Source organism: Athene cunicularia, assembly GCF_003259725.1.
Source record: "Athene cunicularia isolate RWA chromosome 2 unlocalized genomic scaffold, athCun1 chr2_part2, whole genome shotgun sequence".
Taxonomy (NCBI): domain Eukaryota; kingdom Metazoa; phylum Chordata; class Aves; order Strigiformes; family Strigidae; genus Athene; species Athene cunicularia.
In genome coordinates this window covers 4,623,891-4,646,960 of record NW_020799096.1, presented here as the reverse complement: position 1 = coordinate 4,646,960, position 23,070 = coordinate 4,623,891, and the positions used below count along the sequence as shown (strand labels likewise).

Sequence of the window (23,070 nt, the reverse complement as noted above, 5' to 3'; positions counted from 1 at the left end):
GACATCCCACCATGTTTCTGTAATAGCCACAACATCATAATTTTCCTGTCTCATCACAGCTTCATGCTCCTCCTATTTGTTACCCATGCATTGATATATATGCACTTCAGATGGGCCAATGTTTTTCCCCCTTCCCCCTTCAAATCTAGTTTAAAGCTCTGTTAGCTCAGCTAACTTCTGCCCCAAGATCCTCTTCCCCCTCTGGGACAGGTGCATCCCATCTAATGCCAAAAGGTCTGGTGCCCTGTACACTAACACATGATTGAAAAATCCGAAGCCCTGATGGTAACACCAGTCTTGGAGCCACAAGTTCATCTGTTGAGTTCTTCTGTATTTTTCTTCATTCATCCCCCGAAATGCAGGGATCTTTCCTGTAGCCCCTTTAAGTACTGGAAGGCTGCTATAAAGTCCCAGAGCCTTCTCTTCTCCAGGCTGAACAACCCCAATTCTCTCAGCCTGTCCTCACAGGGGAGATGCTCCAGCCCCTGATCATCTTCATGTCCCTCCTCTGGACCCACTTGAGCAGGTCCATGTCCTTATTTTGGAGGCCCCAGAGCTGAAAACAGCACTGCAGGTGGGGTCTCATGAGACAGGGAGAATCACCTCCCTTGACCTGATGGCCGGAGTTCTCTTGATGAAGCCCAGGATACAGTTGTCTTTCTGGGCTGTGAGGGCATAATCCTGGCTCAGATTCTGCCACACTAATGAAGACTGAAATGTGTACTGCACGTTCATGCTACACACAGTTCATCATGCTGCCTTGTACCAAACAGACAGATTAGTTCATAGATCAGAGAGCCATTTAAGGTGAACTTGGAATCATTCTTGGTGGCAAAATTGAAACCATCTAAAGTCACGCCAGGATTTTCTTGGACTCTTTCCCCCAATCTTCAAAACATGTATCTGTCTTTGCCTTTATTCTCATGAATAAGGAATTTAAAGCCATAGACTTATTACTCTCAAATGTCACTGCCCATGAAAAATGCCAATAGAGAGAACGAATAGGCTCCATGTTGCAAGTGTAAATTCATAGTCCCTGCACAGAAGTGAGGTATTTTTCAGTCTGCCTTTGGGAGCAGGCTTGACACAGTTTCCTGAAAAGCTGCCTGCTTTGCTTCACCATCTCCACAACCAACAGTTGCACAACTTCTATGGATTAATTGAACTGCAAACAGTAACATCCAGATCTCCCATGCTGCTTGAAATATAATACAGCAACACCAGGCATGACTGCAGTAAAGATCAAAGAGACAGGATTACAGGAATAGAGTAGACATCTGCCTATGAGAATCGGGGCATATAGACTCTAAGGCATTATAAGGTAAAACTCTTAACATCTTTTTTGTCATACCTCCAAGCAAAGATGAGCTGGAGGATGTCAGAGCAATTCACCTGACTCAGCCTGCCACCAGACAAAATAGGTTGCATTAGCTTCTGCAGCAACTATGAAAGGCTTCTTTCTCTAATGAAGTGGCTAAGATACAGAACTGAAAAAGAGAGCCCTCAGAGGATAGGAAAGAACAGCAAAAGTTCAGAAGGGTGGGGTTAAAGCTGGTGTTTTGAAACTTATGGCTATGCTTCAGGATTTTCCTATCCCAGGCAGGACAGAGATTGCCCAGCAAAGGAGAAGGGCACGGGTGTTTATGAACTGAAGTTACTCTTTGCAAAGTTTGCTGCCAGTAATAATCCATCTCCATCAGCAGTGTTTTGAAACAGTACTGCTGAGTCATGCAGATTTTTGATAATACTAATCTCCATACAACTTCTTGAGAAGCTGCCAGAAATGCAAAGGACTTATATTTGCAGTATATACTTGTGAAACTAAGTTTTGATAGAACGTCCATCCACATTACAGAAGGAGACAAGTTCTGGGCCTGCTTCCATACAGAAAATATTTCAACTGTCTATCTTCCAGACTACCTTTCAATCTCTGGACTATGAACTGATACTGATGCTTTAGTCCTTCTCCCTTTGACTTGTTCTACCACTTAAAGTAGAAAAAAAACTTAAAAGAGTGGAAAATAACACCAAAAATCTGGGATCAAAACTCCTCTGTTTCCCTGGATTCAGTAGAGCTGTGGCACAGAGAGGATGAAATCAGGCCTCGTGTTTAATTTAATTTACGGAAGGATTGTCTTGCATCAGATTTAATGTTCTGCAGACAGCTGCTTTTTTCAAAGAACATGAGTTCCCTACACAAGTGGGGATACTATGCACCCTCATATGGAAAAGGAGGTATTATTCTCTGGAAAAGTTTGAGCAATCCTATCAGCATCTTTCAAGAACTTACCATACTGATATCTGAAAGGCAGTGACTTCCATGCCAAGGGACATGGTTTTCTTATAGTAAACTAGACAAATTACAGACAATAGCTTGTAGTTAAAGACTTGCACTGCTTCTACATGAAGCTAAACCAGTGGTTTACTCCTTGTCCTGCCTACAAACCTGGAAATTGTGTCACTCACTTTCACACTGGTACACTGCTACTGAATTTATTCCTGCTCTACTGTGCTGGGACAACTAGATAGTAAGTAGCAAGAAGTCCAAATCGTGTACATAACAAGGTACCCGTAATGATGTGAATTTCTAGGACCAGACTTCTGAATAGCAATTCCTGCAGCTTCCCACAGTGGTGACCACACATGTTCTACACCTCCAGCCACCTACTACCATTTTTTTTTCTGACCCCTCCTTGGCACAGCCCCATAGATAATATGCAGCACGAAGGATGGCTTTTTAGGGCTAAGTATGAAATTGTTCTCTGCACAGTGAAGAGAAAAATAAATTATTAGCTCTGTCCCCTATGTCTGTCAGTCAGTCCCTGGCAGTAACTTACATACCTGTGGACAGTTTCAGAGAGAAGACAGGGCAATCTTTCAAAGGTGTAAAGTTGGTGTGAGGTTTTGTGAGTAGAAGGAATGAGGCAGAAGAACCCTAAGAAAGTCTGCAGTGTGAATTCAGCTGTCATTTGTTCTGCTGGCCTTGTGTCCCAAAACACATGTCCTGGACAGCCAACACACACACACAAGCAGCTCTGAGTCTACCACCCAGGAGATGCTACTTCTTGTCCGACTGTTGGTTAGGAGACAAATGCTGGTTCTAGTGTAACATGCAACACAGTTTGTGCTTGGTACTCAGTATAACCTGAATGAGAGAGGAACCTGACTCTAGCTCTAACCCTTACTCAGTACATGTCTGCTAGGAAAGAGATCTTTCAACAAATATAGTACTTGTATTAGCCTGTGGCAAATGCGATGTAAGTTCATATCCTTTTTCTGTGTATCTTCTCAAGTTGACATCTGGGCTCACATAAGATATGGAAAGGTCATCCTGCAAGTTCTAGCATGGACACTCAGATTGAAAAAAATCCTTTCTTACCAACAATCATGTGGTTGCAGACATCGCAGAAGGTGGGTTTTTTGAAGATGTGCTCCTGGAAGATGTGAGTCTTGTTGTTTTCTGTCAGCTGCTGGGCTCTGGTGGGAGAGGATGCCTGGCTCTCTGAGTTGGGAAGCTGCCCAGTGCTTGTGCTCACCTCGGGCATCAAGTCCACTTGCAGTTTCACATCGCTATTAGTCCTCTGGAAGAAATTGTCTGCACTTTTACTCCGTAAGCTTTTGGTCTTGAAGGAGAGCGATCGTTTCAGTTTCTGCAGCTGCAACAAATAAGCCAGTTACAATTACTGTCTTTTCCTTTTCAACAGCAAGGTAAGGTTCCTGATTTTGGGATGTGCTGTTGATAAATGAACCTGGGAGACCTTGAACAACCTAAACAATAAAATTGACTTTCAGCAATTTCAGAGCAAAGAAAACAGATCCCAATCAGAAAATAAACTACTTTACATATGCTTAGTGATAGACTATAAACTTGATAGCCGTAATGAAAGCTTCTATTGGTCATTTCTTTCAGGTATAACAGCAAAGAGGTACTACAGAGAGATTTACACATTGGAGAATATATCCTTTGTATTCAAGCATGAGAGAACTTAGAGTATTATTCATCCTCACGTGGTCCTTAGGCAGTCTGTAAAGTCGTTTCAGGAACAGCTGTTAAATACGAGTACAAGAGGAATGAATTCAGTAAATATATTTGATATATTTAAATTTATTGAATTTAGCAGAAATAGAAATTGTATGCAGTCTTGACAGAGAAATTCTTGGTTTTTTTTTTTTAAGGGAAAGAAGGCTAAGGAACAGTAACAGCACAATTAATTAGCCAATTGATAGTTAATACATTAATTAATACTAGGTAACATGCATTCACATATATTCCTGTATATTGTATTGTGTATTGATTGTCAGACTGTTAAGAACCACAAAGACTATTAAGCACCACAAAAAGGCATTATTAACTTAAATTTGTTAACTCAAACTCTTTACCTGTAAACTGTCTTGTACCTTATCAGGGGTCCTCTCATCCTTACCCCCAATTTTATGTAAGGCTGAGAAGGGTGCTAGGTGAGGCACAGAAGCTATCAGGATATCAGCTACACAAATTTGCAGGTTTGTCAACTCCAACAGCCCACAAGTAGAGCCCAGGCAAAAGGAAAGGCAGTTCTGCGTCCAGTTCATGTTTGCTGTCTCTGAAGTGTAATACCTCTGTATCACTTTTCACTCAGCATTATTCCAACCACTGCAAAATCATTTCAGTCACTGCTGCAATTCTCTGGGCGAATGTGATGTAACAACTGAAATTTTCCATGCCGCTCGGGCTGTCTGTGGTAACCAGCAGGAATGGTTTATATTAGAAACTGTTTATATTAGAAGCAATGATGATTTGGAATCATAATTCACACTAATATAAAGGGAAGGAGTTCACATACTTTCCAAAAAAAGCATGACATTGGTCTGTCACAGTGAGTAAGCGGCTTCAGAGCACTTGTTCTCCCTAGATTCTACTCCTGATTCATCCATTTTTTTATGATGCAGCCGAAAGCATGGTGTCAGAAAGCCAAGTCTGGGGTAAAGCCTCTCTTCCACCTTCACACATGCAATTTGTTCTTGGAGAAGGGAGACACTCCAGCTCTCTCCTCACTATCTCACAATAAACTCCTCCAGTCCAACAACCAGGCAAAAAGCTGCCATTACCTCCAGGTTTGCTACACAGAGGCAAGTTGCATTCTGCTCCCTGAGCTGTTTCCTCACAGTGACTTTGGGAGCAGGAAGGGATCAGAACCAGGGGACCATCCCACATACACCATTCTCACCCACGACTCTCTGGGTTCATAGGAGGAGCCCTAGATCCAAATGAAGAAAATACTCACCTGTTTGCAAGAAACTTTCAGTCTCTAGGGAAATGTGTAAATAGGAGCAATTAAGTCATTAAATGCCAACTACAAGGTGAGCACAGTTTCTGGTTTCTGAAGTTCTTTCAGTGGAAGCCTAAGTCTATCTGAGCCAAAAACTCACTGTACAACTGCACCAACAAAACGTGAGATCTTCCCTCTTCTGCTTGGATGTTAAGTCACTGTCTCCTGAAATCACTGAGGTTACTCAGTACTGAAATTACTTCATCTCCCTTGTGACAACCAGGAACTCAGCAATAATTCACCCCCTTGCTCCTGAAATGCTTCTCACTGAAGTCAGACCTAATTAGTGTAGCAAAACACAGAGAATTACAACACCACAAGGTGACTCAAATGGCATTCATTATTGATTTGCCATCCATTTCTACAGTGCCACATGAAGTTAATTAAATTTCAAAATGCTGCTTCTGCCACAGAAAGAAGGATAAGCTGTGCAATACAATATTTGTTTTATCACAGGAGAACTGTCCTGCTAGTTTGGACAATGCATGCAGTATATTTTAAGAAGCTCTATGTTTACTATCCCTATCCTGTTCTCCTGTACACAGTCATTTACCAGTCAAGGGATGTACCAGAAGTTTTCCAAAGGGTAGTCCAGTATTCAGGCTATGCATATCCAGACATATGCATACACATTAAGGTGAGCACACAACTGTGCATACTCCATGCTTCTTCAACCACAATGTTCAGAGCAGGACACATATTCAAGAATGAGTTGGCCGAGTTGCATTCACAAATTTGGCAGGCATCTCTGAACAAGCTAATAGCCCTCTCTGAGATCCCCTGAGCACTGTCCTGTGTTAATGGGGTTAAATAATTTCCAGACCAGGTGGGCATCCAAATGCAGATTTCATACTCATTTGCATTCAGGCTGGAAAACATCTACGTATTTGGCTTGCATTGCATAGCTAAAGCTCCAGTGAAAGTCTGCAGCTATTATATCCCAAATAGGTTATATATGTATACAGAAATGACTATGCAAAAATGCAGAACATAGGCAACGTTTACAGGGCAATAGTAGATTGACATCAGGTTTTAAAATTTGATCCAACTTTCTCATATTAGACCCATGAGAGAATTTGAAATAGGTTACAGGTATGTGATTGTTTACTTAGGAAAAGTTTGCCCAAGCAAGGACAAGGGCAGGTTGTTGTACAGATAGTATAAACTATAAAACCATAAAAGCTGAAGTGATTATTATGCTACAGTCAAGTGAGCATCACTTCCCTTACAGAAATCTCACCATCTCCTCATTTTGACGTTTGCTATGTCCTAACCCTGTTCTTTTCTTGGAAGATTTCAAATGTATTTAAATACAGGCATGTAATATATGACCGATTTTGATCTGCCTTAAACTGATTTAGTGCACTTCTGATGCCACTGGCTCCTAATAGAGCTACTATAGCATTCACCTGAGGCAGGAATCAGCTCTTTCAGAAGAGAGGAAAATATGAAAACTTTATAATCTCTTTCTGCAGAGTGATGAGTTTGAAGTTAAATCTCAGGAAGAAACACTACCAAACTTTGGAAAAGCCTTGTTCTCTACTCAATACTTACTTCAACACTTCAGTGAAAAAAGATGTATGGGGACTGAAAAAAAACCCAACCCCAAACCAAGCACAAAAAGGCTTAAAAAACGTATTTGAGATAAATCTCCTAAGCCTTTCACATTTTCTCCTCTGCAAGGAAGGCTACAAATTAGCTTTCATTTAAGTAAAAGGAAAATAAAATTCCTATAAGCACAAGAGTTTTTCTAGACTTGTGATAGCATCACAAGACTTCACAATATTGACACTTCAGAAACATGAACCCTTGATATCAAATCCAGGATGTTCCTGTGGTTTGAAATTAAGAGTCGGGGGAAAAAAAGTTTGTCTCTAGTTAAAGACATTTTATCAGTCATAAAGAATCTCAACAACTGCACATACTAACCCCACAGGCAAGGTAGAGAGGTAAGTGCAATAGCTCAACCTCAGAGCTTGATTAACGTTTTTGGTTTTTTTTTTTTTTTTTTCCAGTATCTTCCAGCACAATCTCCATCCAAATTATGTTCAGGCTTCAAGGGATCAGGAAGCTCTGATGGGCCACAGTTTATCAACATCTCCTCTGTTCCTAATTCCTTCATACTACAACTCTTTAGCTGCTATAGCCAGAAAAGAGGAGACAGCAAAAAGACAGCTATTGAAATTCATTCTTAGTGTTAACTAGGTGTCACTGCATTTGATGTGTATGGGAATTGCACCTGCCCTCAATAAAACTTTGACTTAAGCATTGAAAGCACACAACTCTTTTCTACAACTTTAGTTCAAGAACTTCTCATGGAATTTGGGAAGATATCAGTGATTTGAGCTGTTTTATAACCCCTAGCTTTGCAATTACAAAGGATAATAATACAGACTGCAAAGTAATTTATTCAGGCTCCTAACTGCTCCCTGATATCTAGAAACTCTTTTTTCCCTTGTCTCTCCACCTTGTCTACATTAGCAGTCAGCGTGGCTCAGTAGAAGTGGATCTGGAGAATGAAACGGGGTCTGTTGAGGACCCAGTATCCACACCGTATGCATTTCAGGACACAGAGTACTCTGAGCCAGACCAGCCCATCAGTCCAAGCGTGCATCACGTGCACACCTGGAGCACAAGCAAACCCCCAGGTGATACAGTCAGTGCTCTCTGCACCACAACAAGGACCAAAGTGGGGTAAGCAGCAAGAACTGGGAGATTTTCTTTGAAACCACACTCCTAAATCAAACTGCAGTGTTAAGATAGGTGTCCCCTATGCTGTCACCATCTCTCTAGCACTTCTTCATCACACCTTCTCACCATTGAAAGCTCAGGGAAAGCCTCACTTCCTCCACATCCTACACACAAATGCTTCAGTCCCCTTCCTGAAGCTCCCTCCTTAGTTATCTCAGAGTGAATGGTGGTTACTAGGAGGACAAACTGTATGTTATGCTATGTTATGGCCATCAGCTTTGGCATTCAGAGCAACCCTCATGCAGCCTGCCCACACCAGTTTATTTCCCAAGATGCTTGGTTTTGTTCCCTTCTTAGCCACTGATAACCATCCTTGCCAGCCACAGGGCTCCCTGTGCAGCATGGGGACAACAGGGAGATTATTTTTATACATTTCCACTCTTAACTATCTTCCATGAGAAATGAACAAATGAACCAGGCTTATCAACTATACTTTACTGACAAACCAAACCCTCATTTCAGACACCAGCTGTAAGCTCTGTTGCTAATGTGATAGCAATTAAAAAAAAAAATAAAAAAAATTGCTTGCTCTTCCCTATCTCTTTCTTTACACTAGTGTTAACAATATCATTAGATGGTTTACAAGTAATACAGGGTATTAACAAAGCTGGAGTGAGACATCAAGCCAGTTTGATTCCTGCAGTACTTATACAATATAGCTATTTTGTTTAGCTGTGCAGTCTAAAATGTTGTCAGCAGATTTCATTCCGTTGTGCGACAAACGTCCACCTTCTGAAATGAACTATTTTTTCTTCCTTTCAGCTTCTTAGAGTAAGTTTCCAAATTATTTGACTCCCACCTTGTTATAAAAGAAGGAATTAAATGCATAGGGCCCAGATGATGTTGTGTAGATTCACTGGAGAGCATGTCAGGTACATGGGATATTACCAAAAGGGACTCAAACCAAAAGCCTTTCAAATAAGGGAAAGAACAAAAATCTTGATGAATGGCATCTATTCTACTGAGTACAGACCATTTCTGGGTCAAGGAGCATTCAATTTGTATTAGCAACCCTCAGAACATACTTCAGATGTTAACTAGATTTGCTGAAGGACTGAATGTTACCAGGGTGTAAGCTAGCCTGGTGCCATTGCTGGGCTTCAGCTAGCTATGCTGGTTAAGAGCAAACAGCAAAATAGCTCAAACAGAAGTGCTTACTTTTTGCGAGCATGAAGATTAATGTTTTTCTTCTTAAAATTGAGGCATACAAAACAAAGTGATTTTTGAACACAGACAAGGGTGGGGTTTTTTTTTGGATTTGATTTGAAAATACACTGCCTTGGGATTTTAATGAGCAAAAATAAGATTATGATATGCCCAGAGCCAGTATGCAATTTCATAAATAGCATGTGTGTTTGCCCGCTGATGAGAAAGTACCATGTCTTATATCATTAACAAGATAAAAGGATATTCCAAACACTTAAGGATTTGGTAGTTATTGGCAAAACATCCATGATAAAATTTGTGAGCAAAGCTGATTCCATTTCTACCTTCTTCTTTCTAAATAATAAATAGTATAAATACACTACTAGTACAAACTGAATTAGCTAAACTGGCTTCAATTGTTGCTGATTTATACAGTCTGAGAATCTGGCCCTATCATATATTTGTGTCTGCCCTAGCCAGCTTTCTTGGAAGCTGTAGCTTTTTAATCCACTACAGACAAAGAGGGAGTGTTCCTTATTGCAGAATCTGCTACCTATTATATTTGTGTATTTTCGCAAACTGATTGCATAGCTGGCATTAGAACAAATATGTTTGTTGTTGTTGTTGTTGTAAAAAATAAATAAAGTTGTCTGCTTGAGTACTGTATTGGACCAGTCAAAGGGGAGACATTTTCTACAATACCTACATTACACAAAAGAACACACTAACATTGTTAGTGATTTACTGGGTACCTCCAACTACTCTGGTTGGCTCTCACTGCTCTGATTGTCATCCTCAGATTCTCCTCCCTGCCCTATACTTGTTTTGAAACCCACTCACTATCCTCAAATATATTTAGGATATAAACCTTTTCAGACAGGGCTCTTTCTGCGGTTTTGTTTCACATGTAGAGTCCTAACTACAATGAAATGCTCTGATTGGCATGCCAGAGCATAACAGCAAAAATCCCTGAAAGGGCCTCGGGGTTTGAAAGCATGAAATCTGAAGGGATGCTCAGTTGTTACTGCTCCCACAAATGTCACTGTGAATCACACGTTCTTAGCCCTCTCCTGATGTACTACATCCTTGACAGCTGCGTGCTTGCATCTCTAATTGGCAGACCTCTAAATTATCAAGAGGTACAGTCTGCATGTGTAGCCAAACAATGTGTTTGCTTAGCAGACCTGTACGAGACTCTGGTTATACCAAGCTGAAAAATTCATCTAGTTCTCAACAACTGCTCCTGCAGTTGGTTTGAAATTATCCTACAGTTTTGTGTAGCTCTTCTAATATTGCAAAGAACCACGTTTAGCAAATATGTGAGACAAATATGAAATAAAGTGCTGAAAGTTTTACGGCCTGAAAATATGAAAAAGTCTCCCCTGTGCTCCAAATTCCTTAATATATCTTCAAAATTCAGCACAAGATGTGACAGGACAAAGTAATGCAGTCCAGGGAGTGATAGACTTGAGGAAACACGAACAGTTTATTAACTATAACAATTGCCATCAAATCTCAGGGAAATCCTTTTTGTCTCCATTATGTTTAGAACTGTCTTCTTAGTCTTAAGACTTAAAAAAGTAAATTCTGTGTTAGATATTCTGCTACTGTGACCTACCCTGAGCTCATATTACCTTTCCTGCCAAATAAATTTTCATATTAAGTTCAAAAGACCCACAATCATTTAAACAGTTGAAAACAGCTTGTAAAAAGGAGGAAACAAATGCAAAATAAATATCATACTTGTATGCATATCAAAACCAGAACATTTTAGGGCTTTTTAATCAAAACCTAAGTAAAATCCTCCCTGACACATTTAATAAATTTATTAATTTAGACAAAACTCAATTTTTTTATCTAACAGCATTTTTGATGTTGTGGATTTGAATAGTCCTATATTGGTGGATTCCTTGGTTTTATTTTAATCAAGCTATATCAGAGTTATCTAGAAAGAAAAGAGTGCGTATTACATTTCTCTTCCTGAGAGATCTAGTGCCTATTAATATTTCTTCAAGCTTCTTAAGAGGTTTGATTCAAGTTTAGTTCAGGGAAAATTATTCCAATATCGCTTAACCATTGCTTGTGTTCAGCCTGCTTCTAGCAAAGAGGAAAAACTGTGAATCTTTCTCAAATTTGCAGCATTTCAAGCTAACAACTTACAAGATCTTTCAGATCTTACCATAGCTTTCTGAAGTTTATTGTCTGATTTATGAAAATCAGATTAACAGTCCCAAAGTAAGATCTGCTGGGTTCATTGTGTAGAGCTCAATGATTGCCAATTCCTCCTCCTTTGTGAACATGTGCATAAATCAAAACACATTATAAATCAAACTAAGCAACACTTCAGCCATGACCAAAGCCTGTTGTTTGTTTTATATCAGGATTAGAAAATGTTTTGTCCCTTAGATCTCCTCTCTTGCCTCACCTAGCAAAAGAAGAGCTGCTTCTCTCAGGAGCAGAAAGACTACAAATCCCATATTTATATTCAGGATTATATTCTCCCTGCTGCTAAACAGCTGTTCCAACATAGCTGGCACCAGCTGTGGGAGATCTCTTATAATTCAGGTTATGAAAGATGGCTGGTGGAATAACCAACTGCAAACCTCTGTGTGGCTTCTGTCTCTCTTTCGTGGGCTGGCAATTGAATTGTCTCTGGTCTTTCCTCCTGAAACTAACAGGAAAGCTAACGAAGAAAGCAAGAGATGGATAGGAATAGTCCTTCCATTTTTCAAAAATCCCCCCATACTTTCAAAGACGGGTACTACAACATCTTGTTTTGCACTTTGGGTTTCACCTCAGGCATTTGGTTGCTAAGCAGCCGGTCATCTCCATACTTTATGCCCATTAGGATAAGGCATATGTGTGGATATCTCTTGCTTCTTGACATAGAAGGAATTTGTACTGTTATCTCTCAGGTTCCTTTTGGAAATCCTGCATTTCACTGCCCTGTTTGGATATGTCTTTTCCATTTCATCTTCTAAATGTAACAGTGATTTCCCTTTGGTAACTCCCAATTTAGTCATTCACTAATCTGCTGCGGTGGAAATGGCACGAGGGAATTTGGAGATTAAAAGGCTGGATTTCAAAGTAATGTAAATCCAGGAAGCCCTGCTGAGGTGAAGGAAGCTACACTGGTACCTACCTGCTGACAGAATTCAAGAAAAATAATAATAGAGCCTGAGTATTGCTCCTTTTCTTTCTCATGAATAATGTGCAGTGAATGTGGTTATGAATGTAAGATTAATCATCTTTGATTGTATCTTGGTGACCCTCTATCTATGAATTGTGCATCACTATTTTTCATTATTGATTTTATGAGAAATTAAAGCTCGATATGACTCCCTTGGACTTTTTAAAAAATATAACAATGTTCTGCTAAAAAGTGCTGGTCTACCTATAGCAATAGTTTCTACTAATTTGTTTTACCCATTTGTTCTTTTTTTTTTTTTTTTTTTTTTTTTTTTAACCAGAGCTGTTTTATAATACTTTAAATGGTAGTGTGTTTCTTGAAGCAAATATGGAAATACATCTGGCAGGGAGGCTGATACTAACCAAGGGCAAATTAACATCAGCACCAGATCCCGTATACCATATAATCACATTTGTACCATCCTAAAACAAAAAGAAAGACTGAAATCTACTGGGAGTTGTTATAGTTAATATTCTGTCAGTGTTTCCAGTTCTACTTCTGGGGTTCCAAACTTAACACTGTTAAAATTGCGTCGCAATGAAAACATGTAAGTGCTCAGCTCTACAACAAAGTTATTGTCACTGGGCCAAAGCTGAAGGTTTTAGCTTACTGCTAACTCCTGCTGACTTCAGTGAGCATGTTTCCTGAGTAAAGACTTGGGGTTTGGCTGGGTTGTTTTTTGTTTTGAAATGAAAGGGTTTTTTACTGTTTTACACTGTGCATTAAAAACAGAGGCTTTCCGCACACAGTATGAAAAAACACCTGGCCACATTTGGAATCCTGTTATCCAAATGATTTTTTTTTTTTTTTTTTTTTTTTTTAAGCCATCTCTGTCAATCTCTGCTCCTCTACAACCAAATATAAATAGATTCAAGGGGACACATATTTTTTGCTGCTTCTGTCTGTCCTAGGCACTTGTTTCAAAATCATATTTTGTATGAATTAATTCTGCTTAAACTTCTTGCTTAGCTACTGTCCTTTAACTCTGAGATGATGTTACCTCATTTGCCAATCCAAGAAAGAAGCAGAAACACAATGACACAATTTGGGTGCTATGTGGCCTATTGGCTTAAAAAAAGTGCCCAAACATAGATATTTGATCCCACAGGTTTCTGTACTCCCTTCTTTGCTGCCTGTTCACAGAGATTCAGATCAAAATTTTACAACTTGTTTCCATCTTGCCATTGCAAACTCTTCTCAGTGGGAGATGGGGTAGGAACTTATGTCTTATAGAATATTAGCAGTGTTTGTTGGTTCACTTCCAATTTTTCTTCTTCACAGTTCCCTTCCCCTTCTTGTACATATTTTTTCAATCTGGTAGCAAATTTGCTGCATCTTCTTTGCATCCCTCCTGAAGACTGACACTGTTCCATCCTGTTTCTTGCCAGCCCCTCTGGAGGCCTGGGCATGCGGCCACCCTGACACTGCCTGTTCTGACACCACAAGTCCAACAGGATCCACATGGTCCCAGTGTGGAGCCATGTCACTGTCCTGGCACCACTCTGTCCTGAAGCCCTGTTTCGGGGGGAAGAGCTGACAGCACAGGTCGAGCAAAGATAGTTAATTCTTCTGGACTTCTCCATGCTTCACCTGGGTACCCACCGAGCTTCCTTCATCTTGTATTTCCAGTTCAAAAGTCCTACAGCAGCCACTAGATACATAACAAGTCCTGTGTCAATTAAATTTTTTTCCTACCCCAGAAACATCTTCCTTATTATTCATTCTGCATCCAGTTATCTTAGTGTCCACCATGGCAGAGACCTGTATATTTCCAGATCCAAGCCAGATCTGGCACAGTTTTTGTTAAAGCTCTTCTCAGAGTGCAACTTATGGCATGCATTTATCCCTTTCAACACATCTACTCTAGTCATTTTCTAATTTTCAAAAAGTACTTCCAAATAATTTTGGGGAAAATTATGCTTGCAGTACCAGTTTCCAAGGAACCTGTCACTAGTACTGAAAGTTTCCATCTCAGTCTGTCTTTTGTCTTCTTATTATTACATGTTAGTCATGTGCAGCAAAAACTGCATGTCGTGTCCTACGTAAAGAACAGGCCAACTCTCCACATGAAGAATCTGTGTAGCTTGATGATGATATTGTCATATATATGACATACAGTTATTTGGCACTTTATAGAGACATTTGAACAAGAAGTTGCTAATGTAAATACAAATATTTGGAGAGTTAATTGGCAAGAGTTGTTATATATGAGATTTATCACACATCTTTGATTCCTTTTGTCTCAGTCTAATCCATTTCTTTATATTTTTTCCTAAACCTCCAAGCTGCTGAACATCTTTAGCCAGCTATTGTTTCAAGATCAACCCTGCAAAACATTTTATTTTTATCCCCACCAGCTGCACAACTTTCCTCCTCAAATTACCTCTATCAAAGTTTCAAGATTAAAATGACTGTCTGAACTGCAAAAATGTGTTTGTATGCTGAGATAGCTAGCTTCACCTAAAGAAGATAGTTACATACAGAATACCACAAAGAGAAAGGTAGAGAATTTAAGACTATAACTCTTCCTGAAGAGCTCGATTTTTTTTCTGAATGCTAAAAGATTTTTTAAGTGCTTCAGAATCCTCTAAACTGTTGCTAATGAAAGCCTGCACACAAACAGCTAATAATAAAAAAAAAAAGTGAGAAAAAAAAAGTTTTTAACACTGTCATGTGGTTGTGCTTACCTAATAAATGAAGCATATCTAAATTTCATATTTATAGTGTTGAGAGAATAAAGAGCTGTTGGTATTGACATAGACACCCACGGATTTAAAAGAAATTACTCTTTTGATAATAAAATGGGAGATCTTGAACCAGTAAAACTGTGAAGACTTGTCTGACAAAAATAATATTAGTGACTTCAACAGGAACAGCAAGCTGCATGGGGCTCCATGAAGGATTCAGGCAGGCAGGAGAGCAGAAGAATAGAAAAGGAAGAGGACAAGAAAGTCAAGTTAGTACACATTTTTAAAGAACATGAATCTTGTATAAGAGGGGGAATTTCCATCAAGTGCCACACTTTGTCTAATCTATTCTACTGTCAGAGCAGGAACAATTTTTGGTATTGGCAGAGTACTGCTGACTTATAAGGAGTGTGACATATTACAGCAGAAATCAGAGCTACTGACCACTGCCAAACTGAAGAGCAAGCACAGTGATAACTTCTGAGATTTATATCTATTTTATCCTGTCAGTTCTGTTGTTTGTTGGTTGGGGTGGGTGGGTGTGGGTGTTATATGCAGCAGTGGCTAAAGTATGACTACTGGAGGGACGATAACTCATGGAAATGAGATTTTTTTTTTTTTTTTCTGGAACTCAGCAGCTGGTAGTAAAGACCTAATGGTGATACCTCTGTTGCTACATCAGGAATATTTTATTCATTGCAGTGTGTTCCCTGTAGTGCCAGAGAAAACAGTTTAGCTTTCTCATCTTGTTTAAAAAAGCTCTGATTTTTTTTTTTTTTTTTGACCAGACTGAGTGGCCACTTCTTATGGGCAGCATCTAGTCCTAGCTAAGTTCTCCTCAGAGGCAAATCACAGTGTTAAGATTTTTGTTTTAAGGTTTGGCTGTATTTTTTGAACCTTTGTGAAATGCTTTTATTTACCTAAATTCTAGCAAGATTCAAGTAGGTCTACTACAGCTGTTGGCATTCATTTTAACTTGGATAATCTCTAAAGAATCATTTGTCCAGAGCATTTTCCTTGGATACCAGGCAGGAACCACTAAAAAAGCCAGTGCTGCCGAAGCTCAGAGTTGCAGCCCAGGGAAGTCTGTGGGAGCCTAAGCTGCTGGGGTGGCAGGAGCTCAAAAGCCCTCCACTGGCAGTGCAGCTGAAAAGGGATCTCCTGAGTTTCAACTACCCACTCAGAGAGGAGACTAAAAAGACAGGGGAAACTAAGAAGAGGGCTTCGTTTCTTCTGCATAAGGAGTATTTTCTATTACCTCATTGATGAGATTTTAAATTTATGTATAGTTTCCTGCATATATATATATATATATATATATAAATAAAATGTGAGGCTACATTGAGATAAATAAGCATCCACACACAAGGAACAGACCACATAATACCAGACAACAAAAGGAAACTAAAATGCAACTTAAGGCATTTCTTTGTGAATAAAGTAAGCACAGCTTGGGTATAGGTGAAAGGGAAAGTGCATACTGTAGGGTTTGCTTTTTTCCAAGTGGAGTTATGGCATGAGTGCCAGCATCCACACAGTGTTTATAGAAGGTCCCTCCCCCTAACAGAATAACCACCATTCATTTTCTTAACAGGAATCTTTAAACTTGGCCAAGTTTGAAAACCTGGAAGTTTTTCCTGTAAAGACAGACCTTGCATTGGCTCATTGTATCAGAGAGCCTGGTCCTGGATTAAAGCATTGGGGTGAGAATAGGAACAGAGAGGCAAGAAATAAACTTTGAAAGGCAGAGAGTGAATAGGTGAGCTAGCAGAAAAGTTAGCTGTTCGCCTGGATCTTTAACGGCCAAGAGGATGAAGACCATTTGTCATTACAACTAACTACAGGAGATAGAGCTAACTGGTGTGAATCTGCCAAACTCCTGTGTGCCCATACTTCGTGAAACTGGTACACGATTCATCTTGTGGCTACAGTTTAATAGCAGCACTTCACATTTTGAAGCCTGGATAGGCTCACATTTTTGTCATAGGTACATAACTTTCTGCTATAGGGCTGGCTGGAAAACAGCAGTCGCACTTAGCAAAAAATTTTCAAAGTTTGAATGATTTTGTTCCATGTTGACATAAAAAACAACTGCAGCCTTTCAAAATGTCTTTGAGAGCGCTGTGGGCAAGTCAGACAGACTAACCTGCCAGGGGAACAGATGACCGACCAGTTTTTGTCGGCAAGGTTCAAGACCTCACTCTGACAGCTTCACAGTGGTGTTCACCCTACTTAAATTCAAGCTTTTAACTCAGCTGTAGCTGCCTACTATGGTCAATGGAAAAAGATTTCCCCTCAGAGAGGCTAATTTAGAGCACATAAGACAGGTTTTTCCTCTAAATCACCTTTGATAAAACAATTTCAGTCTGTGTTCCATTTATAACATAGGTAGACTGAATTACTAACTTAACTGCCTAAAGTTGGTCTCTAATTGCAGGTGAGGCTGTATGATTTAACCTAAGATGCATTTTTCTTCTCTTTTGACTGGAAATTTCATCTGCAGCCAGGGAAAGCTTCCTGACAAAAGTTTACACAATCAGTAAAATTGAACATTTCCTCAAAAATAGAAATTTTGCTATAAAGAAAAAGAAAGAAAGAAAAAAAAAAAGGCACTTGACAAGCACAGATTTCACTGGAATGTTTGTTCCCAGAAATGTCTGGCAAATCATTACAAGTCACCTTATGTTTATTTGTAAATAATTCCTTAGATAATTTGAATTAAAACAGGATGTGTGAACATAAGTGAGAAATGATCTATGCACACTTAAAAATAATATAAATAAGTACACCCAGAGATACAACAAAAATTGTATATGCTGAATCCTTGAGTTCATGGATACTGGTTAATAACAGTAGGTGCGTTTTAAAAACACATGTGATCTGAACATCTTAACAACTGCATCCTCAATTTAACTGCATAGAAATCAGTGGCACTCTGCCAAAATTATTGTGTTGCATTTTGCTTGGTATATTCTGTTTACTCGTGAGGACAGAAATACCCAGTCTAAGCCTATTTCTCGCCATGTATATGCACAAAGGCAAATGATGGTGGGTCAAGGTTTTCAGCCTCTCAGTTCAATCCCAAGACATTTTGGTTTTGTGAATCACTACCACAGCATGTAAACTGGCAGGGAAAATGCTGGCAAATCAATAATGAATTCTACATCTTTATATGTGATGTTTGAGGAGGTGACTTTTATGCATCATGCCAGAACTCTGAGTCTTCACCAACAAAAGCTGATCCCTTCCTTCACTATGCATGAGCAATTTTGTAAAAAACAAATGAAGTATCAGGATAATGGAGATGCAAGTCTGTCTCTAAGGTCATATTTAACAGTATTTACTATAACAACTTGTCAGGTTGACTTTGCTCTCTCACCTGAGCTATGCCTCCATGGCATACGTTTCTTTGTCTTACTCTGATGAATAAATTAAGGAAAAAAATGTTTTAAATGCTGTTTTTAATAGCTTTGTGAATACTAGTTTCTAGTATTTTGCTCCTTTCTGAATTAATCATCAGTTACTATAGGTCAGCTGCATTTTACTTTTCTATTTAGAACACTAGATTGCTAAAATGATCTTTATTAATAAAGCAGTGCATGTGTGGCATTTTACTAAAGCTTTTAAATGGCACTCAGAAATGGAGCATATTACATTAACAGAAAAGAATAACATTCGAGTTGTCACTGTTACTCGCCTAAAAGGACTCTGTGTGCAATTCCATATCAAACTTGCAGCATCTGGGAAACACCTCTCTCTCACAGTTATTCATGCTATGGTATTTTTAAGTTTCACCACTGCAGCCCCTAAACTGTAACACTTCCCTCTGATCGTGCTTAGCAAACTATTTTCATCAGTTAAAAACAGTTCAGAAACATAAGAAATAAGAAACATTGACATGTCAATGGGAAAAAATCTATGAGTGTCTAGCATGTTTATGCAAGACTACAGACATGAGACTAATTTTTTAAAATAAATAAGATATGCAAGCCATTTGTCATATTTAACTGCTGATGTCAAGGATGCAAGAAGCTTGCTTTTCAGACATCTATTATAAGTATGTCTTGCAGGGCTCCTGAGTTGAATTCCCTGACATGGAGCGTACATCATATGAGTTGGTCTGCGGAATCAAGGGAGTTTCCTTGAGCAGAAACGTATGTCAAAGGAAAACAAGGTCGAGTTATTTCAGTCATTCACAGATAGATTTCTCATTTTCACAGCTTGTCCTCTTTGCTAATGAACATGCAAAGTTTACTTATGCTTCAGCTAGAATACAGACATTCACTTGCCTAGAAAAGGCAGCGCTCTTTTAACACTGAATGACCATTTGCTTATGCAACTGGAAGCTGTACAAGACTGAATATTGTGTTAAGAATGTTCAACTCATATGCTCACATCTGAAAGATTAGTCCTCTGCCTGACAAACATAAGCAAAAATTTCTCAGATACACAGTCTTCTACCTATCAAGAGTATAGAGCAATGGCTTAGGTAGGCAATAGGAGAAATACTTGTCATACAAGAAATTAGAGTTTTCTATCAGGTGCTTATGATTCACTTCTATTTAAATCAAATAAAGTGTAAGGGAAAAATGAACCCTTAAGCCATGTTTTGGATTTCAGTGATGTGCTACATTCCCTTGAAGAAATTCCAAGCTTTCAGTGCTCTCTGCTCCCTAGGGATATATTTTAGACCACATCACACTTTGGAGTGTGACACAGAAGGACCCAGGCTAGTCTCTGTCTGAAGGTATGAAGGTCTTAGCAGTGGTCTGGAAAGCAACATAGTTGTGTAAGCAGGTCACTGCCTCTGGTAATATGTGCCGGATCTCAGCAGGGACTGAGTGCTGATGACCCTAGATGACCACAGCTTGTGGAACAGCCTTGGTCTTTGCTAGCCTTGAGGTATCAGGTTAGAGGCATGCTTCACTGAGAAACACAACTGATCAGAAATGGTCAGACACTGGATGTGATTGGATGCGTAAAAGGCATAGGATTTCTTCAAAGCAAATCTGTTAATACTACTTGGAAGGCAAAACAAAAAGATTCTGTGAATGTGTCTCCTGACAAATGGCATGAAAATAGTTACCCCAAAAAGGAGATCTGGAAAAAGCAAAGAGTGCACAAAGAAGATGGGGGGTGGGGGGGGTGGAGAGAGAAAGAAAATGAGAAAAAAAAAAATGGAGTGCAACTAAAACTGAATCTTCAAACATACTTCTTTAGGTCTAGGAATGTTAATTGTCAAGAAAATCTGAGTCCTTGCATTTAAGGAAATGTCAATGGATAGATTCTGGCTAGGAAAAGAAAAAGAAGAAACAGGCTGTGGCATAGTAAGGATGGGATAAAAGGCTGGCTCAGAACTTCAACACTTCATCTTACTTTCTTCCTAGAATAATGATCCTGGAGGAAAATAATAGGAATAATAGGAAAGAGATTGCAGAAATGGATGGTATGACATTAAAAGAACAGTTCAGTGTGTCTGCTGAGGTGAAAGGGAGAAAAGAAACTAGTTAATCACCATTATAAACTTTTACTTCAGAAGTCTAGGAACAATTTTTCTTAACAAGATTTATCAAGCCAGAAATGATACAAAGGAAAATAGAAGTCTGTTTCAAGAAGCATGAAAAGTGGCCCCAGCAAATACAGATCTGTAGATTTGACCTCAATAGGGCCTGACAAAAATTTAAAAAAAAAAAAAAAAAAAAAAAAAGTAGATCCTCCTAGACCAGTTGTCTTGATAAGATGAACAATTTTCTAGACAAAGAAAATAGTTTAGGTCAAAGTAGATTCTATCTATTCGGATTTCATTAAAATTGTGTATGCTTCCAAAAGGGAATTTATTAGCCAAGACTGAAAAGATGGGAAGTAGTGAAGAAATTTTAAGGAAAGCTCAATGTGAGATGGTTGCTGTTGAAAGGAGAAGTACTAGGTTGAAGGAAGGTCATTGTCGGAGTTCTTCAAAGAATAACACTGACCTAGTCTTAGAGCCAATCTTACTCTCTGTACTTTTATTACTGAATTCGATGTAGAGATTAGTCATGTCATAAGGTAAATTCCCTCTGACATGAGGTTGGAGGCATTGTCAAAACTGAGAAGACTTGTGGCTTGAGGGATAGGGTTGTGGAAATGTGATGAAGTTCAGCTGTGGAAAGGCAGGTTTGTGCACCTGAGACCTGATTCAAACCACTCTAGGTGAAGACAGACAAATGTATCCTGGATCCCTGGAAATTACAGAGAAATAGAATGGTGACCGCTATTCAACCAGGGGGTGACTAGGAGACACAAATATCAAAAGCATGGTCTCTGGGAAGGTTAGTGAAGCATTAGATAAGAATACCATACACAAATTCAGTCACTCTTTTTCAAGAAAGATTATTCAAAACTGAAACAGGTGCATGGATCTAATAGAATAAGATGAAGAATGGAGACTTTATCTTATGTCAGCCTGGTTTGTTTAGTATAAAAAATAAAAGGCTGGGAAGAGATTTAAAAGTCTATTCTTACATGGTGGAAGCTTACATCAAGGATGGAAAAGAGCTGTTCAAGCTAAAGCAACATTATAAAAATTACAGTGCCACACAAGCTGGCCAGAAATAAACTTAGATTGGAATTAGAAGAGGATGAGGTGCAGAAGGTATACATCCCTTAGCCATTAGAACATCCAGGTGTTGTAGAAACTTTTAAAAGTAGCGGTAAATCCTGAATTCAACGGGATTACTTTAGGAAAAGGAATAGAGCATAATAGACTGAGATGGTAGGACTGGATTGTCTTTCAGCTATGAAAACAACTTGTTTTGTTTTAGTGAAAATTTGCATTTTTTAGTAAATATTTTTTTTTTTTTTTACCACACTAGATTTCAGTCAAGTCATCTGTAGTTGTTGGAAGGTAATAGATGTTTTTTATTTTGGCAATATCAAAAGTGAGTAGAAGAGAGTGAATTGATCACATTTCTATTTTGATTTAGATTTCTCACTGTGCCTAGAAACTGATCTGACATATATATCAAAGCAAAAACAATACCAGAGTGTTTTAATCAGAAAAAGAGTAAGAAAGAGAGAAAAGTCAAAATAATTGTAAATACAAGAAAGACTCTGCTCAAGAAATTATTGATAGGGTAGACTATTACTTTCCTGCTCTTAATGAAATCTTCCTGTACATAAATTTTCCTAACACTTCATCAAAACACATAAAAATACTTAAGCTCTTTTCTTTTCCTTACTTTCTTTCACAGTATGTACTCACCATTTTAAGCAGAGGCATGGATGTAAGATTAAGAAGGAGAACCAGTTTTTTCTTCCCTTTTCACAGTATTTTTTTAAAGCTGTTTGGTATTCCTTTGAAGACTACAGCAGTAGTTTACATACTGGGTATTTATCACTAGTGTAGAGGGTGAAACACTAACTGCACACCATACTCCCGACCCTTTTAAAATATTAATTGATGAGTAACCATCTATGAAGCCTTATAAAGCATTAACTCTTTCAGTGGAGAAGATCTCTGCTAAACAGCATAGCACAAATCCTACTTTATATAAACCCCACGCAATCCTATTAAAATCCGAAGAGTTTCAAGCTGTTTACGTTAGATCAGTATCTAATATTAACACCTGGTTTTGAAACCTCTCATAAGCAATATTGATGTATTGGACCAGCAGGACAGGGGAAAGTAAGTTCAATCTTCCTGACCAACGTGGGAATATACATAAATGAAATCTACATGTTGAACTTCAGTGCTTGATCCTTTTGTTGGCTTGCGACTTTTCACCAACATCCATTTTTTGTACTACATATCAGGTTAGCTAGTGTTTAAACAATTGTGCTACGTCTCCTGAATTGCCATACCTGAATTTGAAGATACTGGCCTGCATTTTCCTGAATACTGGCAACGGGACAGTCAGTGTATGGAAGTTTCAGACTGAAACAGACTCTATTTTGTGAAATACATAGTCTAGATGTTATACTTATTTGGAAGTCTAGTTTCTCTCTTCCC

The 23,070-nt window shown here is 38.8% G+C and overlaps 1 protein-coding gene across 2 annotated transcripts in view; it reads right to left on the bottom strand.

Moving 5' to 3' along the window:
• STAC (SH3 and cysteine rich domain) overlaps positions 1-23,070 on the bottom strand; it is a 78,703-nt gene that overhangs the window by 50,957 nt on the left and 4,676 nt on the right. Inside the window, exons 1-2 of one of the 2 annotated variants that reach the window (XM_026843966.1) lie at positions 22,324-22,428; positions 3,380-3,656 (exon numbers count right to left, since the gene is read on the bottom strand). In XM_026843966.1, coding sequence (XP_026699767.1) covers positions 3,380-3,656; positions 22,324-22,341 — 295 coding nt within the window. In that variant the 5' untranslated portion in view covers positions 22,342-22,428. Of the gene's footprint in view, positions 1-3,379; positions 3,657-22,323; positions 22,429-23,070 lie in introns of those variants that run through there. The other variant, XM_026843965.1, reaches the window with a different exon arrangement.